Source organism: Staurois parvus, unplaced genomic scaffold (genome assembly GCF_062004578.1).
Source record: "Staurois parvus isolate SC_StPar_1 unplaced genomic scaffold, SC_StPar_1.0 ptg000092l, whole genome shotgun sequence".
Classification (NCBI taxonomy): Eukaryota; Metazoa; Chordata; class Amphibia; order Anura; family Ranidae; genus Staurois; species Staurois parvus.
In genome coordinates, this window is record NW_028317888.1 from 2596974 (window position 1) to 2617529 (window position 20556).

The 20556-nt window shown below is 45.1% G+C and overlaps 2 protein-coding genes across 2 annotated transcripts in view; one reads left to right on the plus strand and one right to left on the minus strand.

The window, feature by feature from the left end:
* LOC149468122 (uncharacterized) overlaps nt 1-20556 on the plus strand; it is a 162572-nt gene that overhangs the window by 45560 nt on the left and 96456 nt on the right. The gene's annotated exons all lie outside the window — the stretch shown is intronic.
* On the minus strand, nt 16172-18300 carry LOC149468125 (uncharacterized). Its single transcript, XM_089670625.1, has 2 exons — nt 16566-18300; nt 16172-16481 (listed from the first exon to the last, which is right to left on the minus strand). The coding sequence occupies exon 1, from the start codon at nt 18297-18299 to the stop codon at nt 17409-17411; it is 891 nt and encodes a 296-aa protein (XP_089526751.1). The 5' UTR covers nt 18300; the 3' UTR covers nt 16172-16481; nt 16566-17408.

Genomic DNA, 20556 nt, shown 5'->3' on the forward strand with positions numbered 1-20556 from the left:
GGCAGTCCCGAGGAAGAAGAAGGAGACAGATCAGATGGCAGTCCTGAGTGGCAAATTACCAGAACTACACAGAGTCCACTAACCATTACACTTACATCTACAAAGAGGACTGCAGCCCCCAATGACAAAGCTTTGAGAAGCAATGTAAAAGGAAAAAGTGAAAGAGGGAGAAAATTTAACTTTCCCATATATTGTGATGGGAAATGATATCGTAATTAAACCCCTGGATATGACCGAATGAATGACATCATAAAGAATAGTCCAGACCCCAGAAAGAATCCAGTTGCCTGCATAAATTATTTAAAGAGAGCCACCCAAGGCAGACAGTGTTCACAACAGGACATGAAATTAATAATTGATGGAATTTTACGATATGACATGGACTCAGGGTTTGACTGGACAAAGGTGTCTACCATACATGTTTTGGTTCATCCTGGAACCCTGGCAGCCACTCATACATGGCTGAAAGAAGACACTCAGAAAAAAGTATGGGAAGAGGTGACAGCCGAGATGGAGAGAATATGGAAAAGTAGGAAATCGTTAGCAACTGTTGTTGCTTGTAAGCAAGGGACAAAAGACGGTGACGGATAGATATGGTTAGTGCAGAAATGGGCATTATATATATATATCCAAACCTTGATGGCAGGATTCACACCTGAAATTACACTGGTAATAAGACAGCTTATTTCAGACTGGATAGAGATGGATGCAAGTACGTTTGAAAAGCAAGTGATGGAGAAAGACGCCACTGGATGTTTTGAGGTTCCTAAATCCACCAACAAAGCACATTTTCAGGGGTTACAACATAGTTACAATCCCAGAGAAAGAGGTAGAAATGGAAACAGGGAGAGAAAAGGATATAAGGTAGAGGAGGTGGGAGACCCAAAGATGACAGGTGTTTTATATGTGGACAGGAAGGTCATTGGAAGAAGGATTGCCCACAACTTAGAGGGAACAAATCCATACCACCGGAGACAAAGTGCAGAAATCCACCATCAAGTACCCGATCAGTTGGCAGAACCAAGGTCCACAATAGATCTGTCCCAAAGGTAATAGCTCCCTCACATGTCCAGTTATCTCACATACTCCTGAACAGGAACCTTTAATGGTTCTAAGGGTAGCAGGAAAAATATTAGCATTTGTAGTTGACACGGGTTCAACTCGTTCAGTTATAAAGGAAGAAAATTATGTGGAACCACTCTTTTTATGTGAACCTTCGATGGGAATTAGTGGAGCAGTTCTCCCAACTTTTAAGACTCCCCTTTGCCTGTGTAAGGGGACCCTGACAAAAGAGGGAGGAACAGATTATTTGTCATGAATTTACTGTAATCCCTGATTGCCCAGATAGTCTGTTAGGAAGAGATTTACTTAGTAAAATGAATGTTATCATGGCAGTCAATGAAGAAGGTATATTTATGATTACACCTTTTTTGGCATTCCCCAAACTGACTGCTAGCCATGATCAGTGACCCAAATTACACTAATGGTCGAAGGCACAAACATGGATTTCTTAATTGACACGGGAGCTAGCAGGTCCAGAGGATCATTGTGAGGGAACAAGAGTAGAATGTGAACCTTCAATTGGTATTACTGGGACATGTGCCAAAACCTGGGACACCCCCTTTGTGTGTTTCTGATTCTCATGGGAAAAGTTCCATAGTGAAACATTCTTTCAAGATCATATCAGGATGCCCTGTGAATTTTCTAGGCAGAGATCTGTTGGGAAGATTCAAGGCCACAATCAGGATAAGTGAGAAGGGAGGGGTGCACATGGAGTCATCTCACTGTTTTGTGGGCATGGAAGATTTAGACAAAGTGAAGCCTGAAGTCTGGGCCAACAGTAAGCTACATGTAGGGTATATTCCCTGTACACCTTACAAGGCCAGACCTAAACCTGGAGTTGGTCCAGTGTACCAAAAGCAGTATCCTTTGTTACAAGAAAAGATTGATGGTATATGGCAGTGGTGGGCAACCTTTTTTTTCAACTGAGCCAAATCTCGCCAAAACCACGATTGAAATTTATTTTGAGAGCCACATTTTTAAAACTGAAAATACATCTCCCATATAGTAATTCATCCCCCATAGTAATTCATCCCCCATATAGTAATTAATCCCCCATATAGTAATTAATCCCCCCATAGTAATTCATCCCCCATATAGTAATTCATCCCCCATATAGTAAGTCCCCCATAGTAATTCATTCCCCATATAGTAATTCATCCCCCATATAGTAAGTCCCCCATATAGTAATTCATCCCCCATATAGTAAGTCCCCCATATAGTAATTCATTCCCCATATAGTAAGTCCCCCATATAGTAATTCATTCCCCATATAGTAAGTCCCCCATATAGTAATTCATCCCCCATATAGTAATTCATTCCCCATATAGTAAGTCCCCCATATAGTAATTCATTCCCCATATAGTAAGTCCCCCATATAGTAAGTCCCCCATATAGTAATTCATTCCCCATATAGTAAGTCCCCCATATAGTAATTCATCCCCCATATAGTAAGTCCCCCATATAGTAATTCATTCCCCATATAGTAAGTCCTCCATATAGTAAGTCCCCCATATAGTAAGTCCCCCATATAGTAATTCATTCCCCATATAGTAAGTCCCCCATATAGTAAGTCCCCCATATAGTAATTCATTCCCCATATAGTAAGTCCCCCATATAGTAATTCATTCCCCATATAGTAAGTCCTCCATATAGTAATTCATTCCCCATATAGTAAGTCCTCCATATAGTAATTCATTCCCCATATAGTAAGTCCTCCATATAGTAATTCATTCCCCATATAGTAAGTCCCCCATATAGTAATTCATTCCCCATATAGTAAGTCCTCCATATAGTAATTCATTCCCCATATAGTAAGTCCCCCATATAGTAATTCATCCCCCATATAGTAAGTCCCCCATATAGTAAGTCCCCCCTGTGTCAATTCACTTACCTTTGCTCCGCGCGTTCCTCTCGTATTCCCGCGCCGTTCTGGTCTTCAGGGAGGACTGTGAGAGGAGAAGAGTTCCTCACGCTGCCCCGCCTACATCCTGGCTGCCCCGCCTACATCCTGACAGCTGCAGAGTCCTGACGCCCGAGAGGAGGGAGGGGGGCGGCCATCCGAGAGGAGGGGAGGGGAGAGGAGGAGGGGAGAGGAGGAGAGGAGGGGGGGCGGCCGCCCGCCCGAGAGGAGGGAGGGGAGCGGGCGCCCGGCACACAGAAGAGCCGCATTTAAGTTTGTAAAGAGCCGCATGTGGCTCGCGAGCCGCGGCTTGCTGACCACTGGTATATGGAATAGTAGAGAATAGTAGATGGTATATGGAATAGTAGAGAATAGTAGATGGTAGATGGAATAGTAGAGAATAGTAGATGGTAGATGGAATAGTAGAGAATAGTAGATGGTAGATGGAATAGTAGAGAAGCTCCTCAAGGAAAGTGTTTTTAAACCTGTGGTTTCCCCATACAACACCCCGGTAAATCCAGTGAAGAGAGCTGATGGTACTTACTGTTTAGTGCAAGATCTCAGAGCCATTACCAATCTCATTATTCCAATTGCACCCATTGTCCCAGATGTGCCCTCATTGATTACCTCCATTCCACATGATACGCAGTGTTATACTGTGATTGATTTAAGCAATGCATTTTTTTCCGTCCCAGGTGATGAAGAGACACAACTACTGTAAATTTTTACTCTGGCCAACAAACCGTTAACCTGGGCCAGATTGCCCCAAGGCTATGTGGATTCTCAGGCTGTATATTCCATGGCCCTCCAAGAATTCTTAAAGGGTTGGGCACCCCGCCATGGTTCCACGTTACTCCAGTACGTGGATGACTTGTTACTTTGTTCACCCAACAGGGAGCCTTGTAGGCAGGACAGAATGTCTCTGTTAAATTTTCTGTGTACAGAGGGACACAAGGTGGCAAGGCATAAGGTACAATGTTGTCAAACATTGGTGGATTACTTGGGTTTCACTCTGTCACAAGGCACCAGAATGGTGAGCCAGTCCAGGATCCAAGCCATTACGAGTCTGCCCCGCCCAAAAACTAAAAAGTAACTGCTCTCTTTCCTTGGCATAGTCAACTATTGTCTCTAATGGATACCTGACTGCTCCCATTATGACAACATAGTCAGGCAGCACACTAAGGCTGAGGCTTCAGACCTTATTAAGTGGGACGAAGAATCCAACAATGCCTACCAAACCTTGAGGTCCTCATTAGTTTCCTGTCCTGCTCTGGGTTTAGTGAATTACAATATTGATTTTCATGTGTATGCTCATGACAATTGTAAAACCATGGCGGCTGTGGTCACTCAGGATCATGGAGGACACAAGGCCAGTAGCCTATTTTTCAAAAGTAGTGCCAAGTCCGGAGCAGGACATGCTGGCATGTCTGAGAGCCCTGGCCGTCTGTGCCATGGTGGTGAAAGACTCAATGAGTGTGACTCTGGGACATAAAACCATCCTTCACACAACACATCATGCACTGCATGTCCTTAAGAACCTCACTACGCAGCACATGACAGCACAAAGGGAAACAGTTATCAAGTGATTTTGACATCAACTGCAAATGTGGAAGTGAAATATGTAGGTTCAAATTCAGGTCCCTTAGCTATGCTAAATTGTTTGCTAGGGATAAACGGTGAAACTGACAACCCACCCGAGGAACATGATTGTGTTCAGGTCATACATGAAGATACCTCTCCCAGATTAGACACACAACAAACACCCATTCCGGAAGCTCTGGACATATTTGTAGATGGTTCTTGTCCCAGACCTTCTGATGATACCTTTATACCAGGGTATGCAGTGGTCCAGTTACCTGACATTGTTCAGGAGGCATTACCCCTCACTCACAAATCAGCCCAAGCTGCAGAATTGATTGCACTAACAAGGGCTTGTGAACTTTGTGAGAATCAAGATGTAAACGTTTACACAGATTCTAGGTATGCTTTTGGAGTTGTTCATGATTTTGTAAAATATGGCAGAGAAGGGGATTCTCCACTGTAGATGGAAAAGGAGTATCACATGCGGACCTAATAAACAATCTTTTGGAAGCCATTCATAATCCTAGGTCCATTGCAGGAATTAGATGTAAGGCACACACATCTTCCTCTGATTTTGTAGCCAAAGGCAAGGCATTTGCTGATTGCACTGCTAAAAATGCCGCCTACAGCAACACCTCTTGTAAAACTCACAAATGTCTATTGGCCATTTTAGATCCACCGATGTTACCGGAACATTCTCTTCTCAAGGAGCTGCAATATACAGCTACTGAAGAGGATGTAGCATACTGGCAGCAGAAGGAGTTGACATGAGACGTAATTGTCTAATGTCAAAAGGAGGTATCCTAGGACTCCCACGTCACAGCGCTCCTCTCATTATGGCGCAGTTCCATGGCATAGGACATCGGGGTTGGCAGGTAGTGAAAGATGAAATAAATAAAAGATTTTGTGCTCCAAATCTTACTAAGCAGACACAAGAACAAATAGGGCGGTGTGTTACATGCATCAGAAACAATGGTGGAAACCCCAATCAGGTTAGACATGATCAGCTATTGCCACCTAGTGGACCATTTGAGGAACTTCAAATTGATTTCACACACATGCCTAATAGTGGACGAGGCAAGTTTCTGCTGGTGATAGTGGATCGCTTTAGTCGCTGGCCTGAAGCATTTGTAACAAAGAGGATGCAAGGAGCGTTGCTAAAATCCTTTACAAAGAAATCATCCCTCGATGGGGATGTCTGGTCAGTATAGACTCAGACAAAGGACCAGCATTTACATCAAAGGTTACACAACAGGTAGCCAAACTGATGAGCATTGACTGGAAGTTCCATATATTCTACCACACAGAGTTCTGGTCAGGTAGGACGGGCAAATAGGACCCTGAAGGAAAAACTAAGGAAGGCAACAGGGGGGACATTGAAGGGATGGGAAGCGTTCTTTCCAGCTGTTCTGGCTGAGATGAGGATGACACCACATAAAGGCACCAAGCTTTCCCCCTTTGAAATTCTTATGGACAGGCCATTCCCCACCCCCTGGACAAGAGGTCCTTTGGTAGTTATGTCAGGTGATTTAGAATTATTCTCGGAAAGATATGTCCAGGAATTGATTAGGGTGCTGAATGGTGTATACGGTGATGTCTCTCATCCCCTCTTCCCACAGATGATCCAACCCACCCTTACAAGCCAGGAGACGGGTATTGGTTAAGGATCTTCACAAACACAAGACCACAGATCGGCCATACGGAGAACCTACCATGGTGACGGCTGTGAGGAGAACCGCAGTTCTGACTGCTGATTCCAACGTCTGGATACATGCTTCTAGAGTAAAGAGGATCCCGGAACCTCCAAGGAACCTCCAAGGAACCAGGAGCAACAGACGGAACAGGAAAAGGAGACGGACCTACCAGTGTTCTTGAATCTCCAGAATGCTGCGTCATCCAGAGACAGCCTGGAAGAACTTTCTTTTGATTGGTTGTCTCTCAGTGATAAGTGTTTCAGTGACTTACTGGGCTAGTCACTGCTACTATCATCCAGAAGAATGGCCACCAATCTGTGGTCACAACAATAAGACCGTAAATGACAGCGGAGTAATAAAAAAGCAGCAGAAAAGATCATTGACTGAAAATATGTCACTATTGAAATGTAAGTATAGGTATGCCAAGCTCTCGGGATTCCAGAGTTGTTGGGTTTGCAGTATACTCCACCCCGAAACTATGAACATTCCTTTGTATGCGGCACCAAAAAATGTGACGTCAATGTTTATTGGTAATCTGAGTATTATCCTCACAAATGTTACTACAAGGCTGAAATCTGAAGTGTTGGGAGTTATGATGGAACCTGAATGGTGTTTTCATTGAGGCAGCAAATCAAATGAAGGAGAAGAATGTTGTAGTCAGTCTAAACTTAATGTCACTGGGAAAGCACCTGAGGACGGGGACTTTGTACAAGTAAACACTACTAAGAATGGATGGAAAATACATAGAAAACATTCCTAACAATGCATCCCACAGGAAATACTATGGAGTAGGGCGAGTTTTCATTAACCCAGCTTTAGTTGGTTACCCTAACCCAAATGTAGGTCAAGTATGGAAAGATCAATCAGTAGATTTTACTGAAGGGGTCCAGGTATGTTGTGGGTAAAATCTACTGATTGATCTTTCCATACTTGACCTACATTTGGGTTAGGGTAACCAACTAAAGCTGGGTTAATGAAAACTCGACCTACTCCATAGTATTTCCTGTGGGATGCATTGTTAGGAATGTTTTCTATGTATTTTCCATCCATTCTTAGTAGTGTTTACTTGTACAAAGTCACCGTCCTCAGGTGCTATCCCAGTTATTATTGTTATCCATGGACCCCCCAAGGACAGGAAGGATGGTGTTACTTATCCACCTTGGTACCAGTAATGGATGTCATGGGAGGGACACACAGTGATGCTTTACTGGCTAGTAGTCATCCCTGATATCCTTTGAAATGTAGGCATGAGAGGGACTTGTATAAAACAGAAGACCAAGCCTGGCCATGGTTCCTGCATGGACTGGGTGGGGATAGAACTGAGGAGAAGGTGAAACAATTATTCACTTATTATGGATCAGATTATAAATGAAACACAACTAGAAGTAAGTCTTGTGAATGTTGAACTACAGGCATGAAGAAAACAGGTACTCATGAATGAAATGGGAATAGAACAAATGGGAGCAGCATTGACAGGGCTGTGTGAATCTACTACTGACTATGAGTGTTGTACATGGATACATAACACGTCTGCTGGGATCCCAGACTACTATGAAGTCATTGAGAATCATAGAGACCAGGTAAATGCTTTACAAGCCCCAGCTCCATCCATAGCTGAAGATGACAGGGCTGTGTGAGTCTACTACTGACTATGAGTGTTGTACATGGATACATAACACGTCTGCTGGGATCCCAGACTACTATGAAGTCATTGAGAATCAGAGAGACCAGGTAAATGCTTTACAAGCCCCAGCTCCATCCATAGCTGAAGATGGCCGGGCTGTGTGAGTCTACTACTGACTATGAGTGTTGTACATGGATACATAACACGTCTGCTGGGATCCCAGACTACTATGAAGTCATTGAGAATCATAGAGACCAGGTAAATGCTTTACAAGCCCCAGCTCCATCCATAGCTGAAGATGACAGGGCTGTGTGAGTCTACTACTGACTATGAGTGTTGTACATGGATACATAACACGTCTGCTGGGATCCCAGACTACTATGAAGTCATTGAGAATCATAGAGACCAGGTAAATGCTTTACAAGCCCCAGCTCCATCCATAGCTGAAGATGGCTGGAACCCTTTTAAAGGGTTGGGAAGTTTTGGAGATTTTTTTGGATGGTTTAAGAAAGTACACATGCTGATTTCATTATGTTTTTTTCTAATAGTTATGTTTTATGTTGCTGCTAAATTTTGCATGTGCATTTTTAACAAGTTCTTTTGTGAATCAGGATGCATATTAGAAACAATAACTGTGAAATTTGATGTGTTGTTACTACGTGACAAAAGGAGGAACTGTAAGGAAAAATGTCTTATTAATTGGCATCCATTGTGTTTAATGCCTCCATTGTAGATGTGTGAGCAAGTTAGTTTTGTGTTTATATGTCACTTGTAACAACTCTTTGCTTCATGAATTCAGTTATTATTCTGTAGAAACAGAACTGCCTTATATGGAGGTTTTCAGTCATTTGTGGTTGTTATCTCTCTTGATAAGAGTGCAATATATCATTCGTAATTCTGAATTTGTAAAACCTGATAGCACGCATTAAACTTTCAGAGATTTAGTTTGCACACTTCGGTGTCCGGAGCTTTATTTCTCCTGAGCTCAGAGGGCAGAAATTACCGAAGACATTTAAGGGCTACAGACATAGGTTGAATCCTAGCAATGACTAGGCTGAAAATCCACATTTTGCTGCCAGCTGAACCCCAGAACCTCCATAAATCCAGTCTAGATACATAAATTGTGTCTGCAGCACAGAGAAGGAAGATTATCCGAGAGAAATCCAGGAATACAGGACGGGGAACACAGCTCAGGAAAGTGACCAGGGGATTACAGGCTGATATCACCCAGTCCCCGCCCTACTCTGGACCAATCAGTGAGCAGTATGGGTGGAGGAATGGATTTAGTGTTCATGACCCACCTGTGCTGATCTCTGTAGGAGTGTCCTCCTCTATAAATGTCCCCGTTATTCCATCCTCCTCCATAGACTGCTGATCATCCCTCACATACGCCTCTTCTTCTTCTGCTTTCACCTCAACTTTTATATACATCAGATCTTCACCCTAAACCAAGAGAATGACAGAAGAGGTCATCTGTAAAATATGAGTTTCATTATTGTGAAATCACATACAAAATCCACACATTGTCTCCACAAGTCCATGCTCTGGATGCTCCATCCCACCAACCTTGTAATAGTGAGGGATGGTGTGATCTTCCTGTGTGGAATCCCGGGAATACAGAGGATGGGGACATCTCTCTGGTGGGTTCCTGGTATTAGGTGTCTCCATCATATCCTTGTGTCCTTCTGAAAACTCCTCCATCACTCCATACTCCTCATCCTCCTCTTTATACTCTTCTTTAACATCAATATTATCATCCCCGAGGATTCCACTCTGAAAGATATAATAAAACATTCATTGTAACAAACATGCTGTGTATAAATCACAACTACCAATAATTGTCATCATCTACCGGATGATGGTGAGGGATGGTGTGACCTTCCTGTGTGGAATCCCGGGAATACAGAGGACGGGGACATCTCTCTGGTGGGTTCCCATGACTGGATCCATCTGTAGGAAACACACACACTGACTGAATCCATTGTTTCTATGTGTTTATCAGATGATGGGGGATCTAGGTGGATCCTCCGTACTGCTCTCTCCTTTACAATAAAGTCTCCTCTTACCCGGTGATGTGAGGGGCGGCTGATTGTCCATCATGACGTCCTTGTAGAGATCCTTGTGTCCTTCTAAATACTCCCACTCCTCCATGGAGAAATAGACAGTGACACCCTGACACCTTATAGGAACCTGACACACACAATGATACAGTCACCATCCAGACACATCCCTTGTCTGTTACTGGAGAATGTCCCAGAATTCCCGGCACCGCTCACCTCTCCTGTCAGCAGCTCAGTGATCTCTCTGGTGACTTCTAGAATCTTCTTCTTCTTTCTCTCTTCTATCAGGGAGGGAGGTGGAGGCAATGTGATGTCATATGATCTCCAGACTTCACAGGAGGAAAACTCTACATCTGAACACAAATAGTCACATCAAATGATATTCCCAGAATCCTCCTCACCTCTCCATTCAGGTCTCCATTTTATTAAAGCCCCACTTCAGGCTGAGGTATAATTTCCCCCCACAGGACCCCCACACTACGCAGGGTATAGGCTTGTTGCAGCATTCTGATGTCATTACATACAACGCAGGACCAACATGTGCGTCCTGCCTCTCCTAAACTGTAGAGTGAACTTTGACCTTTACCATCCAGAAATCTGTCCGGAATCTGTGGAAGTAAGCTGTCATGTGATCAGGTGACGTGCGGAGGAACGGAGTGTAAATAGCAGACAATTGTCTCCAGAGCCCCTAATGGTGGGGATGGATTTGGCGGCGTGCTGGTGCCAAGTTTCCTCCCCCCAGGGTCACTGCAGGTGTGGAGAAAAGCTGTGTAAGAGGATATGGAGGAGAGATGAGGAGGAGATCCAGGAATCAGGAGAAAGGTCAGGGCAAGCAACAGACGAGCGCATCCAAGAGACCAAGCCGGGGTCACTACACAGAAAATCAATCCAAGGAAACAACAGGCAGGACGAGGAATAGCAAGAAGGAGCTGAGAGACAAATGAGAATATTGCTCAGCCAATGGGAGATGATCTCAGCATGACTTCCATCATGAAGGAGATGAGGGGGAGGGGAGGAAGTCACTGAAGGTGACCATAGATCCATGGAAATTCAGCTGGTTCAGCAGGGATCGCTCACATTTCCATCCATGTGTGGCCACTGCCGGATAAAAGCCACTCCCCCAGCGGCTGCAGCCAATAGCTTCAGTGCTGATCTGTGTATTCTGAGAGCGGAGGAGTCCCCCCATTGTCAGAATACAAGAGTGCAGCGGGGAGGATTCCCCATCCACCTCCAATGTGTGGATGGGGGAATCACTTCAGTTTTTATGGTCATCCCGCTGGCTGAACGATAAAACTGAACCATGTAGGCCAGCTTTGGGAGCAAATATATTATCATCAACTCCTCCCCCTGAAGGGGATCATCTACGTATTACCTCCTCTGCCGCCAGATCCAGGAATGTGGACTCTCCGCTTCCTCCTGATTCACCTCTCCACTAAAACGTCCTGTCTGTACCTGACATCACTTCCTGTCTGCACCTGACATCACTTCCTGTCTTCCATAGAGACTTCCTGTCTGGGTAGAAGTGAGATCCCCACCTTGTGGAGCTCAGAGGAACTGCAGCCCCGAGAAGCGTCTGGTAGTGTGACCCCGGCCTTGTGCTGGGTGTGTATGGACTGTAGATCCTTATAGAGGGGTCACCTCCACTCCCACCAAGGGGGACAGAAATATATGACTCCTCGGGGGAGGGATTTTGGCCCCTTTGATTTTTCAGTAACATTGATTGCAGATTTAGTCCTGTAGAACATCTGCTATATGGATACAAAGCCCCCCAGCTGGGAGTAAAGGGTGGAAATGGCTGGTGACCCCCAGATTTGGGCAATGATGTCATCACTATAAATGGATAAAACCCGCGCTATGTGTAACAACTCCAAACCTACAAAAACCTTCTAGCGGACTGCTGCTGTAACAAAGGGAAGGATTCCCTGTCATCTAGAAGAGCATTATGTGTCACAGCGCTGTCCTATTGTGTGTGCACAGAAATCATCACAAATACACTACAAATATGTGGAGACATTCAGAGATAAAGAGCTCGGGACTCCAAATCCTATTCTCTGCACATCCACCGCTTCCACTTTACACCCACTTCATTGGTCTTATGGGGTTTATCAATAAATGAAGGAAACTGAACCGTGTGCAAATCCATCCACAACATAAAGTGCTTTGTGCTCAAGATGCTGCTCCCTGCAGATCCACTGCTTCCACTTTACACCCACTTCATTCATCTCATCAGATTTGCTGCTGTAGGAAATCATTTAAAATGATCATAAAAACAATTCTGCAGCTAATTGGCCACTAGGATTACTTTTACATGAAAGCCGCCCACCAGCTAATAAACCAGCACTAGAATGGTGCCTGTAGCTGCAAGCATCCTCCCGGTATAACCACTCCAAGTCCAGCGACGTTCCAGTACATTGCTGGTCCATGTTGGACATATATGTACCAGCAGAGAACACGGACATACGATGAATCGGGTCTGCGGACCAATATGACTGCAATTCATTCTTTTCTGTAATGTCCATGTTGGGGGTTCGGCCCAATAAGTTTTAATTTCATAAACGGTGATAGAGTTCCATGTGAATTGTGTGACAAGAGCTGAATTTGGGGGGCGGCCATGTATTGTGGTGTATAAATTGCCTTGGCCCACAATTGGTACAAATCTTCTGTGAAGAACAGTGGAGGGGCTGAACACTAGTGCTGGCAGTGACCGGGCCGATCCGGCTAACACTGAGTATTGGGGACACTATACAAAGCCGGCACTAGTATAGTTCTGTTCATGATCAATATATTGATCCGTACAAACACTATACTAGTAATGGCGGTGATCAGCGACCTATAGCGTGAGTGCGACAGTGTGCGGCCAATCTAACGCCAGCTGACCCTGGCTGGGAGGGGCTTACTGACCCTGACACTGTGTGATGTCACTAGTGACAGGAATACAGAGATCAGTGATACATTCTATATACTGACACTGTACTAATGGCACTGGCTGGGTGACGGGGCAATCAAAGGGTTAAATGTGCTAACCTAACATGTGTGTACAATGTAGTGGTGCTTTTACTCGGTGCCGTGTTCTCTCTTCTCTCCCTGGACCGACCGGGGGGGCAGTAGGGGGCGCAGTGACACCCCAAAACAGGAAGCAATGCAGATTATGCCACTTTGCCAAGAGCTGCTGCTCGCCCACAAAATGCAGGTAAGTGGTCGGCAAGTAGTTAAGAAAGTAAATAAAAAACTTCTTTTTTTTTTAAATTCTCATTATGGTATTTAACTTTTTTTTTAAAATACTTTTATAGTAGATGTTACCATGGTAACCATTGTACTACTGTGGGGGGAGGGGGGTGATCAGGGATTTTGTTTCCATACTTTTCTTTGCAGGAGAAAGCTTGCTGTCAGAACCGAACTCATTCATCAACTGTCATCAGTGAGTTAGCTTTTTGACAGCTCAAGATAGTGATCTGTGATTGGCTGGTCACATGGTACAGGGTGCTGTGATTGGCCCCATATATTATGTGACAGCTGTGGGCCAATCTCAGCTCACTAGGAGGAGAAGCAGAGCTGTTATGAATGAGATTGATTCATAATAACTGCTTACATTGGGATCACCTAGAGATCACATGATCACCGGGTCACAATCACTGGGATCTTCATTCCCCTGTATCCACCAGACACAGCAGTCGGGGGGAGGGGAGCGCTGTGTGCCGGCTCGGGTGTGCGGTGTGCCTCCTGTGTTAGTACAGCCAGAGTGATGTACAAGTACATTGCTTTGCCTGTAGCTGCCGCCTGGCCACAGTACATTGCGGGTGGGAAGCGGGTAATCTAGGACTAAGGATTCCAAGCTCACTCCTTGGGCCATGATATCATCCAGGCAAGAAATGTAAGTTCTGTGTTCCAATTATGAGGTGACAACAGCATAGAGTGCTTTCAGGATAATGGACAAAGGTAGACAAGCATTGCATGCTGTTGTTGTGTGAAGCAAGTCTGTCTCCTTTTTTATTACAGATAATACATTTTGTTTGGCTTTTTCTACATTGTTCCCCGATCCTGACATTTGTGGCCTCCTGGGCTGGATGTGCCGCTGGATCCAGACCCTGGAGCAAGCCCTGGAGGTGGAACCAGACGAGGACCAGCCCAGCCTTGGAGCCTATTTCAGGCAGCAATTTTAGTTTAGTTACAATTTTTTATGATGTTTTATAGTTTTCTATTGATTGTTGGTAATAAATGTTCTATTTCTCTTGGACAGTGCCCTGCGTTGTGGCCTTCTTCAGCCTTTGCAGGTCGGCAATCTTCTTCATTGCAGTTGGAGCTGATCTGCATGTCCCTAAAGCATTGCAGGACTCTGCTAGCTCCAGCTGCACTGGACAATCTTGCTTACCTGGAATTGTTGGTAATGTCCAAACGAAGTGTTTTCTGGCAAGTCCAGCTTTAGGACTGTAGCAGATAGGATTGCATGTTTCCGAGAGGTAAACCAGCTCCTTCCATCCTAAGCTGGGATACATAAAGATTGAAGTTGTCTGCTTGCTGTCTGCAGCTACTCCCAATCTTGGTTTGCTTCCTCTTGTGAAATGCTGCAACAGTTTACACAGAACACTCCATTCACGTTACATTGTTCACGTTTGGAGTAGCTCTTCATTCCATCCAGGGACTTCTACATAGCTTGGTGGGGTGTAGTTGTGCAGACTGCCAAAAGGGGGTGCAGCCAAGTAGACAATGTGTGGGGGGATCCTGTGGGCCAACTCTGTCAAGATGTCTCCCATCACCTCATCTCTAGTTGGGATTGGCATTACACAGAAGTCACATGACTTGAAAGCTGCTCTTGGAAGGACTATCAGTTATGGATGAGACCAGTTACATGCAATGTCCCCCAGAAAAGAAGGGGCCCTAATGGGCAAATTGTCTATCTGCTCAACACACACCACTTGGATCCAACTTGTTGCTCATTCACATGTCAGTGTTTTGACAACAAGAGGTGGGGAGGGAATGAAGTGAGGAACAAGTGTCCACTGGGCACATAAATTCCATAGGCACACACATCTAGAATCAGGCAGCTAAAGATCCTATGCTCCCCAACCAATCTCGGGGCAAGATGTTACACGGGGTGTAAAGCAAACTTAGTCTGGGTCCAGTTAGTCCAGCATAATGATAGTCCAAACAACAGAAGGCCTTCTTCTTATCTCCCAACTTTTCTGTGTCTCTAGCATTCCTTGGCAGGCTTCCTGTGTGTAAGTTGTGTCCTGGTGTCACGCCTGGTGTCCTGGATATTACACACTTCTTGTATAGTGTGTGTCAATGAAGTAGCACAGGGAACATATTTGGACAGCAGTGTCAGTCTCTGGGGAGGCGAGTGTTCCATGCAGGAGTCTTGGCCAAAATCAGCACCCCAAAAAGACAAAAGCTAGCCGACACTTAGAAAACAAGCTGCAATATTGTGTGTTCCCATATTGGGGAACGTTGGCCTTGCCCACAGAGTCCACTGAGAATTCTAAGCTCCCTTGGGGCAGCCAAATGGTTAGCAGATAATGGCCAACCGCTACATGTGCCAGAGAACTTGTGTGATGGGGAACAGCTAAAACTATTTGCAGGACAGACCACCAGGTGAAAGCAGCAGAAAGGCCAAAGAGTCTAACCATTGCTGACCATGAGTTCTCACAGCCGTTCTGAGCAGAGAGTGGTGACGGTCAGTCACCGCTCTCTGCCCTGCCCCCCCCACACTCACTGGGCTGTGGAGGGGGAGGGAGCGGCTGGTTCACCCCACTCTGATGTCGGGATCTTTCCCCAGCCTGGACCGGCTGAGTGACGTCAGCTGACAGCGGGCTTCACCTGAAAATGGGTCACAGGAGATCAGAATGAACTGCACTCCTCTGATTCACAGGAGAAGTACAGACAGAAGAGCTTTGCCTGATCTTCTCCTTCAAAGAATATGTTCCTCCAACATGTCCTATTCCTGATCTGTGCCGGCTGTCCCATGTCCTGGTATGAAGATGTCTCCTCTTCTCTCTGTATTGCTTCCTTTGTATGAGATCCCCGGTGATCCTGCCAGTCCCTCTGATTTCCTATTAAAACTGACCACAGTAGGCATGAGAGCTCAGTGTGGTCAGTGCTCTAGCTGTGCTGGGAGCTCAGTCTGCTCTCCTCCAATCATCAGACTTGTCCTGAGATCACTCCTCCCCAGTTGTCTATGCAGCTGAGAACAGAGGTCATGTGATCACTTATAAGAAAAGGAGGAAATAATTTATAATATATATACACACACACGTTTTGCTTTCATTTCTCTGTTTAACTGAATGTGTTGTTTTACAAGGACTTCATCCACTTTCCCTGATCTCCTTCAGTGTGTCCAGGACTCAGAGTGCGGGAGTGTGACCTCAGAGTTCGGGAGTGTGACCTCAGAGTGCGGGAGTGTGACCTCAAAGTGCGGGAGTGTGACCTCAGAGTGCGGGAATGTGACCTAAGGGTGCGGGAGTGTGACCTCAGAGTGCGACCTAAGGGTGCGGGAGTGTGACCTCAGGGTACGGGAGTATGACCTCAGAGTGCAGGAGTGTGACCTCAGGGTGCGGGAGTGTGACCTCAGGGTACGGGAGTATGACCTCAGAGTGCAGGAGTGTGACCTCAGAGTGCAGGAGTGTGACCTCAGAGTGCGGGAGTGTGACCTCAGCGATTAGTATGGAGCCATGTCTGATGAAGGAAACCAAGGGCTCTATTTATAGAACATTCATTGGACCAATGAGACAATCATTCCTCCAGCTGTGACAACATCCCGCCACAGTAACACAGTGATTTCCTATGATCGCCGGCTCCATCTAGTGGCCACAATGAGGTGATTTTTCTGAAATATCTCCATCAGTAAAACTAGCCCAATATGATATTATGGCCACTAGATGGAGCCAATGATCATAAGAAATAAAATACGGCCAAAAATCCTCCCAGCTGGAGAATGCTGGTCACATCCATTCAACATTGTTCTCCGTAGACCTCCAAGTGTTTGTGAAATCTCCCACCACAAATTGTACTCAGCCAATCACAGGGCAGGACTCCATTTTTATTCTTCTCCTGCCATCAATGGCAATCCCGGTCCCACATTTCATCCATGTCTTTGGGGACCTCTCATCTCCTTATGAACTGTTTGTTCCATGATGAAGATCAGCCATGGAGTATATCTGAGGTGTATATCAGGGTGTGCTTCTTCCCCACATGAGAGCTGGGATGTCCAGCAACATTCATCTAGAAGACATTTCCCGCACTCAAGGCACTAATACACCTCCAGGGTTGTGTGGGACCCCTGATGTACAGGAAGACAGGACTTCAGTGAGGAACATTTTCCTCACTCAGGACAGGAAAGTGGCTTCTCCCCCGTGTGAGATCTCTGATGTCTGGAAAGATGGGACTTCTGTGAATAACATTTTTTGCACTCAGGACAGGAATATGGCTTCTCCCCTGCGTGAGATCTCTGATGACTGGAAAGATTTGACATATGTGCAAAACATTTCCCGCACTCAGGACAGGAATATGGCTTCTCCCGTGTGAGTTCTCTGATGTGTGTAAAGACTGGACTTCTGTGAAAAACATTTCCCGCACTCAGGACATAAATACGGCTTCTCCTTTGTGTGCGATCTCTGATGTGTGGAAAGATGGTACTTATGTGAAAAACATTTCCCACACTCAGGACAAGAATACGGTTTCTCCCCCGTGTGAGATCTCTGATGTGTGTGAAAACTAGACTTGTCTGAAAAACATTTCCCGCACTCAGGACACGAATACGGCTTCTCCCCCGTGTGAGATCTCTGATGTGTGGAAAGATGGGACTTCACTAAAAAACATTTCCCACACTCAGAACAGGAATACGGCTTTTCCCCTGTGTGAGATTTCTGATGTGTGTAAAGATTGGACTTCTGTGAAAAACATTTCCCACACTCAGGACAGGAATACGGCTTCTCCCCTGTGTGAGATCTCTGATGTGTATGAAGACTAGACTTGTCTGAAAACCCTTTCCCGCACTCAGGACAGGAATACGGCTTCTCCCCCCTGTGGGATCTCTGATGTGTGTAAAGATTGGACTTCTGTGAAAAACATTTCCCGCACTCAGGATAGGAATACGGCTTCTCTCCCGTGTGAAATCTTTTATGCTGATTAAGACGGAATTTAGAACAGAAGCTCTTCTGCCACTCAGTACAGGAGAAGCTCTTCCCTGTTGGAAGGCCGGCCCGGTCCCACACAGTCTGAGGTTCCTCAGGATACGAGGAATCCGATGGTCCATCTACACTGGGTGGTGCCGGATGGACATTGGAGGGAGCCGGGTTTTCTCCTGGACTATACTGTGTGATGTCCTCATCTTCTACTTTCCAGTCTGGAGACAAAGTGAGACAATCCTCTGAAGTTTTCCTCATCTCCCGGCCATGGACTAAAAGACAAAGAGGATTACTAGACAGGAGCTGATTGGTTCCCCCAAACCAGGACTCCACCCACATCAGGCAGCTTGGTCTCTGAGGAGCTTACAATTCCATCCTCAAGGGAACTAGGAAATGGCTCCTCTGATCTCCTACCAGGTCATTTCTTTATTCATGGACCTTAGTCAGAGAGTGAGGAAACAACCAGAACTGTCTTTTATAGGAGGGACAGTGATGAGGGGATTATAGGACGAGGGTCCCCACCCCCTCTATCACTCATCGCCATCTTCCCAACACAAGAAGTTCTGCACTTCCTTATTTACTCCATGATTTAGTCATGAAGAACAGCGGGGCTGAGCCCCACCAGAGGTCAGAGAGTGAGGATGGGGGGAGAACAACCAAGATGAAGACTGGACTGATCCTGAAGACCACCATCATTGGGGTATTGACTCCACCCTCATTATCACTTTCTGTTTAAGGGTCCAAAGTTGGAGGATGTTATCACATTATTATCACCATGTAAAAGTCTGTGCTCCAATCACATCATCCGATATAAAATGTCCAGCTGGGAGGAAATGGGGGGAACAAAAGAGAATCCATATTATGTGTATATATAGCAGTGGGGGGAGGGGAGAGAGCAGAAGTCAGGACTATGTAAAGTACAACATAGAGTATATAGTGCAGGGGTCAGGAGTATGTAATGTACAACATAGAGTATATAGTGCAGGGGTCAGGAGTATGTAATGTACAACATAGAGTATATAGTGCAGGGGTCAGGAGTATGGAATGTACAACATAGAGTATATAGTGCAGGGGTCAGGAGTATGTAATGTACAACATAGAGTATATAGTGCAGGGGTCAGGAGTATGGAATGTACAACATAGAGTATATAGTGCAGGGGTCAGGAGTATGTAATGTACAACATAGAGTATATAGTGCAGGGGTCAGGAGTATGTAATGTACAACATAGAGTATATAGTGCAGGGGTCAGGAGGAAGTAATGTACAACATAGAGTATATAGTGTAGGGGTCAGGAGTATGTAATGTACAACATAAAGTATATAGTGCAGGGGTCAGGAGTATGTAATGTACAACATAGAGTATATAGTGCAGGGGTCAGGAGTATGTAATGTACAACATAGAGTATATAGTGCAGGGGTCAGGAGTATGTAATGTACAACATAGAGTATATAGTGCAGGGCTCAGGAGTATGTAATGTACAATATAAATTCTATAGTTTAATGGTCAGGACTGATAATATTGTTATTCAGTAATTAACCTCCTTAGCGGTATTCCTGAGTGTAGCTTGGGGTAAAATTTCAGTACCAATATCGGTAACCCCAAGCTACACTCGGGCTTACCATGCGGCGTTCTCCGGGGGTCCCTGCATCACTTACCTTGTCCTTCGCTCCACGTACAGGCGCCGGAACCGGCGGGAAATTTGAAATTTTTTAAAAATGTCATTTTTGCTGTCATTGCTGTTTCAATGCATTTCACATATATTTTGTCCCTACTGCTTTGTCCGGCGCCCTGCCTGCATTTTGTCTGTTCTTTCTGCCTGGAAACTTAGAAAAGTCCATGGCGTCCAAAAAGCGTCCCTTTACGTCAAAAGCGGTTTTAGAACAGCGATAGTAAATCAGAACCACTTGCAGAATTGAGTGATAATGATTCGTGGGGGAAATTCCTCATCAGACACTGAAAACGATTTTGCGACTTTGCTCAGCGATGTGCGAATTTGCCTCTGTATTTCAAATTTCAGTGTTTTTGGTTTGATTATATTATTGAATTAAATTTATTATTATTATATTATTTATTAAATTATAATTTATGATTTCGTGTTTCAAGTTTTATCATATCCGGGATGTTTACTAGACTCTTGTTCGGACAGATTTCAGTGAGTTATTCCTAAAAATTACAGCCTACAATAAAAAAACAACATATTTCCATGCAAAATAATGGTACCGCTTTCAGCACAAAAAATCAGAAAGAATCATACCGCCAGGGAGGTTAAAGGTCCTTAAAGGGTCGCTTGTCTCCCATCCCCTGAGACTGCACTCAGTGACTTGGGTCTGAGACACTACAGACATATCCCTCCACCCGGCACAGCCAGCAGATAACAGAGAAGGTCCCCTGGAGGAGTCAGGCACAAGGCAGGAGACCCCAGTCACATGTCCTGGGTGCCTACATTATGCAATGCTTATAGTAACAATGAACATTTTGCTGCCAGCTGAACCCCAGAACCTCCATAAATCCAGT

Excerpts from the sequence above, each read along its gene's own strand:
- LOC149468125 (XM_089670625.1), bottom strand. The coding sequence starts at position 18,299 with ATGAGGAAAACTTCAGAGGATTGTCTCACTTTGTCTCCAGACTGGAAA.